Here is a 6,000-nt window from a genome sequence, read left to right on the forward strand (position 1 = left end):
CAGCTCACAACCACGTCAGCTACAAGGAGTTCTCTTCACTCTCCTGGAGGCAGACAAAATGTTCAATTATTTTGCCTGCTTTTTCCTTTTCCTCTTTTCCTCTTCCTCTTCCTCTTCCTCTTCCTCTTCCTCTTCCTCTTCCTCTTCCTCTTCCTCTTCCTCTTCCTCATTTTCCTTTTCCTTTTTCCCTTTCCCTTTCCCTTTCCCTTTCCCTTTCCCTTTCCCTTTCCCTTTCCCTTTCCCTTTCCCTTTCCCTTTCCCTTTCCCTTTCCCTTTCCCTTTCCCTTTCCCTTTCCCTTTCCCTTTTTCCTTTTTCCTTTTTCCTTTTCCCTTTCATTTTTCCCTTTTTCCTTTTTTCCTTTCCTTTTTCCTTTCCTTTTTCCTTTTTCCTTTTTCCTTTTCCTTTTTCTTTTCTTTTCACTGTTGCAAGATTCTGTCCAGGTTACAGTTACTCAGGCAGACCATTACTTGGCTGCAGAGCCAAGAAATAGCAAACTACAGAGTTGCTGTCTTCCATTTCTAGTTGTGTTCAAACAGGAACAAAAGAGAGTTGCTCTGGGTCTGGAGTGGGACACTTTTCTAACCTTACAGAGATCTGGGCCTCCTGTGTTCCAGATGTTACTTTAATTTAGAAAACGCTAGAATGTTCTTTTAGTTATTTGATATTCCAGTGCTTGCCAACATTTGAGCCGTTACAATCCGTATTAAATTTTATTTTGTAAACCTTGCTTTCTGAGAAGTGTTTTTGTGAGTTTTAAGACTGTTTTGTAAAACTTCACTCCTCTTTATTCTTTTGCTACAAACTTCATCTTCATTGGGAGAATAAAACCAAGCATATTTTATAACAGATCCTACAGTTCTTGAGTCTGTGATAAGAATTATAAGGGGTGTATTAAAATAGAAGATAAACTTCATAGAAGTGGCTATTTTCATTACTTAAATCCAGTAAATTTTGAGTGCAAGTTTATATGGAAATATATAAATTTATGACTTATTTATAACAAAATATTTCAAATATTTGTTAATTTGATGGTTATACATAGGAATTCTGTATTTTATCTTTTTTCCTGATAGTTGGACAACTTAATAACAGGCTCCTGACTCATTTTGGTACACAAAGGGTTAGTTTTAGTTAAAAATTTAAATAGAATTTATGGTAAAATTATGTATTTATCATCCCTCGTAGTAATGCAAAAAGGTTATCTGTCTTACCAGACTTTAAAATTGAGCTTTGCAGCAGCATACTGGAATTACACATGCTTTCTGTAGTAAAATGAGTTTGGCTCTGATGGGAAAAACTACAGATGTCTGAAACACCACTTGCAAAACGTAATGTTTTCTCAGATGCTCACTTTTAAATAATGGATCTTCAAAAAAATGAACAAAACTAAATTTATTTTCCTTTATTGCAGAGAAGCATTTCAGAAAATTCTTTAGTAGCAATGGATTTCTCAGGACACAAAAGCAGAATTATAGAAAATCCAACTGAAGCCCTTTCAGTTGCAGTCGAAGAAGGATTAGCATGGCGGGTATAAACAGCTTTGCTTTATCAGAATAGTATTTTCTGATTTTAATTTTTATTAAACAAAAAATCTTTGAAATCGTGTTTTTACTTCTCTCTTGTGCAGAGGAGAGGGTGTCTACGACTCAACTCACATGGTAGTCCTATTGCCACGTCTAACATGGGTATGTGTGAGTTAATTCATTGCTGGAGAAATAGCTGGTTCTTTCAATAAAGGCAAAATGGTTTTTAAAGATCTTTATTTCTACAGCTATACACAGATCTCAGTCATGGTTTCATCATAAAATCTCTAGAGAAGAGGCTCAGAGACTTATTTTGCAGCATGGACTTGTAGATGGGTAAGTCAATTCTTTACATAACTCTCTGAGACATACATCTAGTGAACAACGGCTGTTTTCATGTACTTCATACTGGGCGGAGATGGAGGAAGAAAGATTTTGCACTTACCTAATAGAAATAAAAATTCTTTTATATAGGGCTATCTGGGGACCAGTTGGTTTCTATTTTATATCTTCTGGAAGCAATAAAGTGGTGATCTAACACTCCGATTCTGTCACTGACAGATTACTTATGTCCGCTCAGAGACAGGCACTTGAGCTCTGTATTTGTACAATATTCTCTGGGAACTGTCAACTTTGGCACCAGTGTCTTTTGTATCTCTTATTAGCGATGAAAGAAGGAAAGAAAGCCTGAAAACATTACTCTAAGATGAACTGTGCAGGGACAGCCATTGAAAAAAGTATGCTTTTCCTCTTGAAATGACTAAAAATTATCCCTCAATGGTAAAAAGTAAACATTGGGATAAGACTTCTGTTTTTCTCTCGTCTAAATATTAACTTTAAAAAATGACACAGCAGGTAAGTATTTTATGTTCATGTCCTCTGGGTTTTCATTTCTGAATTTTTATCCTTACCCCTGTGTTAAGTGTAACTTGGGTCTTCTCCATTCAGTGAGTACTTCCATGAAGCTCTAAGTTACTCCAAGTCTGTTTTCAGTTAGGTACCTGTAATATCAAATCACAGGTTAAATTCCATCGATTTTAGATTAAGTATGTTGTAATACTGTTGTCTACACCTGCAGAAACTGTTTAGAGGCAAAAAAATAGCAATGGGAAGGAAAGGGAGTCCAAAATAATCGTACTCAGCAGAGATGTCTAATTGGACTTCCCCTTTTGTATTTTTTCTTCTTCTTAATTTCAGGAGTCCCTTTTTTAAGTCTGCCTAATCATAGAATCATGGAATGGTTTGTGTTGGAAGGGACCTTAAAGATGATGTAATTCCTAGTCCCCTGTCGTGGGCAAAGACACCTCTCACTAGACCAGATGGCTCAAAGCCCCATCCAGCCTGGCCTTGAATGCTTCCAGGGAACTGCTTCTCAGCTGTGCCTTCACTTTTGCGTTAGTTATGAGAGGGGTGGGACATGGGGGTGAATCCAACATGTATTTCTGAGCAGTGTGTCGTTGTAGGGCTGATTCCTGTGTATTTCAGTGGGTACACTCGCATGCTGTTAGATGGAACCCAGTACGTCGGGCGAGTAAAGGGCAATGGTGTTTGAGATGAGAAAACGTCTCACTTTAGTTTAGGACGGTGTCATTTATGTTCTGTTGTTGGATCTATTCATAGATAGGCTTTGTGGGTTTGGTGCAGGTGATGCGCTTGCATGGACCCTCTAGAATTGGTTAGAACATGGTGGTATGAGTGCTCGTGTTTGGAGTCATCTGGCACAACTAAAAAGCTGCCTTCCAACCAACATTTCTAAGATCCTGTGAACTACAACCCTTGCTTCATAGTAACATTTTAAAGTGTTCTTTGACAACTAAAGTAGGTCTGTTGTGGTAAGGCTTCAAAAGAGTAAAGATCTTTTTATGTGAAGGAGACCAAATGTTGCTTATCTTTGCTTTTAAAACAAGAAAAAAGTAAAAAAAATAACTTTAAAAGAACTGATAAACAGGAACATAAATCCTAATCAGCCTGTGTTTTCTTTCCTACCCAATGTGATTACTTTCTGTATCATTTAATGTGGATCCCAGTATTTGGGTGTAGAGACCTCAGTTGTGTATCTGCAACGTGGCGTGTTCTTATAGTGTCATTTTTCTGAATCAAATAAAATGCTGGTCCTTAATGACAAATATATATAATATGTATGTTTATGCAAAGGATCTCTCTCACTGTGCTCTGAAAAAATTCATTCCTGTCCTGGAGAGGGTGAAAGGCCACTAGGTGGTGAGAGAGAGCTTGTTAGGAGAGCCTGAGTCTATTGAGAAGTTTTATACATCCTTAAACTTGCCGTTTGCTCTTACAAGCCGTATGCTGAGCTGGCAATTATCCCTCTTTAATAACTGAATTATTATCAAAACTCCGAGTTAGACTGCATGGGGATCGTAGTAGAAATGTTAATGATTATGGACTCCAAATTTATTAATTCTAGGTATTTTCTTCCTTTTTAAAAATAGAGCTCTCAAAAACTTTGAGGATGAGATTAGTAGTTTGGATCCGTGCTGTTAATCATTGCAAATTCACTGTAAGCCTCTGTCCACTTTCTTCTCTGGAAGGCCTTTATTTTTATGCAGTTGTTGTGCTCTCATTCCTGGTATGTGGTTGGACAAACGTAGGGGACCACTAAGTGCTCACTTGGTTGATACCTCCAAGTCCATCTTGCCCATTTCTTTTGTGTCCCGAGAGGGGAACGTGCTTGCCAATGGCCGTCCCACCATGTCCCTTCTTCGGTTCGTTGGCTGTAGCTGTATCTGTTCCAGACACGCACAGCACAGACAGTTGAGTCTCTCTCCACTACAAAACTGTAAAACAGGTACCTCCCTCTGTCCTGCAGACTGTTGTCTGCCAGTCTTCCAAACCCAGGGATTCAACAAAGGCTGTCTCTTGCTGGTAGTCATCCTTTGTCGCTGTAGATTATCCTACTGGGATTATGAGAAAATGATGTCTATCCATAACCTGGCTGGAATAAGTTATCAGTGAAGTAGTTGCGGTGACACTGTTGGCCACTGAGAGTGTCACGATTTACATAACGATGCCATAAAGTGAGCAGAGTGTAGCTCTGTCTGAGTGGGAATTTGGCCGATACGCAGAAGTGAGTGTGCAGTTATGAGTATTGGCCAGATGTGGAAATCATTCTGGTGTGTCTTGCATTACCTTTTCTGTAAACTTCCTGTGGAACTACCTTTGGAATTTTCCCTATAACATTTGTGATTTAGGTAACTGCCAGAGTCCAATGAAAAAAATATGTTCAAAGCACAAACTTTGAGGGTGTTTTTCAGTCTGAAGAGATGCATTGTAATTCTATGCAGTGTAAAAGCTAACGCCTACAGTGTCATTCATTCTGAGAAGGCATATTTTTCACATAATAGACAAGGTGAAGAAGAACTCAAGAAAAAAGTATTTCCAGTGACACATTTGCAAAGAAATACTGATTAAAACCATAACTTACATAATTAATATTCTTTTTGCTTTTTACTAATACTTACTGTAATGAATTTACAGCAGTTTTAACTGTATGTTTACAAAAGGCTTTCCAGGGTGATCTTACTGTGAAAATTTTCCATCTCTTTTAGGGTATTCCTGGTACGTGATAGCCAAAGTAACCCCAAAACATTTGTTTTGTCATTGAGTCATGGATTAAAAATAAAGCATTTCCAAATTATACCAGTAAGTAAATTTTTCAGCTTATATATACAGTTGTAAAACAAAAAAGTTGAGTAATTGTGATAAAATATTGATGGATTTTTTTCTTTTGCTGTTATATGGAAGGTGTAAGCATAATATGTTTATCACTAAAAGTAATGAGTATTCTTGAGTAGAGTAGAACATTTTTGACCTTTGCTGTTTGATTTGTTACAAAGGTTGCCTAATATGATGAAATCCTAAAAAGTGGCTTGAAAAAATAGACAAATCTGTTTGGTCTGGAATAGAAACAACCCTGATGGCATGAAAGTCTTGTATTAATAAAGGTCATATTGTGTTTTCCTTTTTCAGTGTGTGCACAATTTCTTTTTCAGTCATCTGTTTAGGTGGATTGCCTATGATGTGTGTGTATATCTCACTAACTCATCTCTTCAGGACAGTTTCTCTCCATGTTTGGCATCAAACATTTTTTTTTGAAGTCTCCTGATTCGTGTTATTGTGGTATATTCGTGTCTAAGTCTTCTTCAGGTGGACAACTTTAGCAAAACGTTGATACTCTTATTTAGTCCAGCTACTTACGGATAAGCTGAAACTTCCTAAATTGAAATAGTATTTTCGCTAGTTTTTATTGAAGATGTCATCCAATTCTCCTGCCAGAAAGGCCAGCTTTTCCCATCGTTTTCATTCTCTCCAGAGGTGGTTTGTGCTGTTTTCTTTACAGGCTGTTTCTGTTGAGAAATGCTTCAGCATTATGTAATTTAGCCTTGACCTATGGCTTTTTCTTCTTTCTTCACAAGAACCTTTCTTGCAGACCACATAATACTTTAGCCTCCATGTTTC

At 37.5% G+C, this 6,000-nt stretch overlaps 1 protein-coding gene across 1 annotated transcript in view; it reads left to right on the forward strand.

Annotated features, from left to right (window-relative positions):
• GRB14 (growth factor receptor-bound protein 14) overlaps positions 1–6,000 on the forward strand; it is a 31,677-nt gene that overhangs the window by 22,749 nt on the left and 2,928 nt on the right. Inside the window, exons 9-12 of the mRNA XM_009870302.1 lie at positions 1,413–1,529; positions 1,629–1,686; positions 1,773–1,860; positions 5,091–5,184. Of these exons, the coding sequence (XP_009868604.1) occupies positions 1,413–1,529; positions 1,629–1,686; positions 1,773–1,860; positions 5,091–5,184 (357 nt within the window). The remainder of the gene's footprint in view (positions 1–1,412; positions 1,530–1,628; positions 1,687–1,772; positions 1,861–5,090; positions 5,185–6,000) is intronic.

The sequence above is a fragment of the Apaloderma vittatum genome, unplaced genomic scaffold (genome assembly GCF_000703405.1).
Source record: "Apaloderma vittatum isolate BGI_N311 unplaced genomic scaffold, ASM70340v1 scaffold1885, whole genome shotgun sequence".
In the NCBI taxonomy this organism is placed as follows: Eukaryota; Metazoa; Chordata; class Aves; order Trogoniformes; family Trogonidae; genus Apaloderma; species Apaloderma vittatum.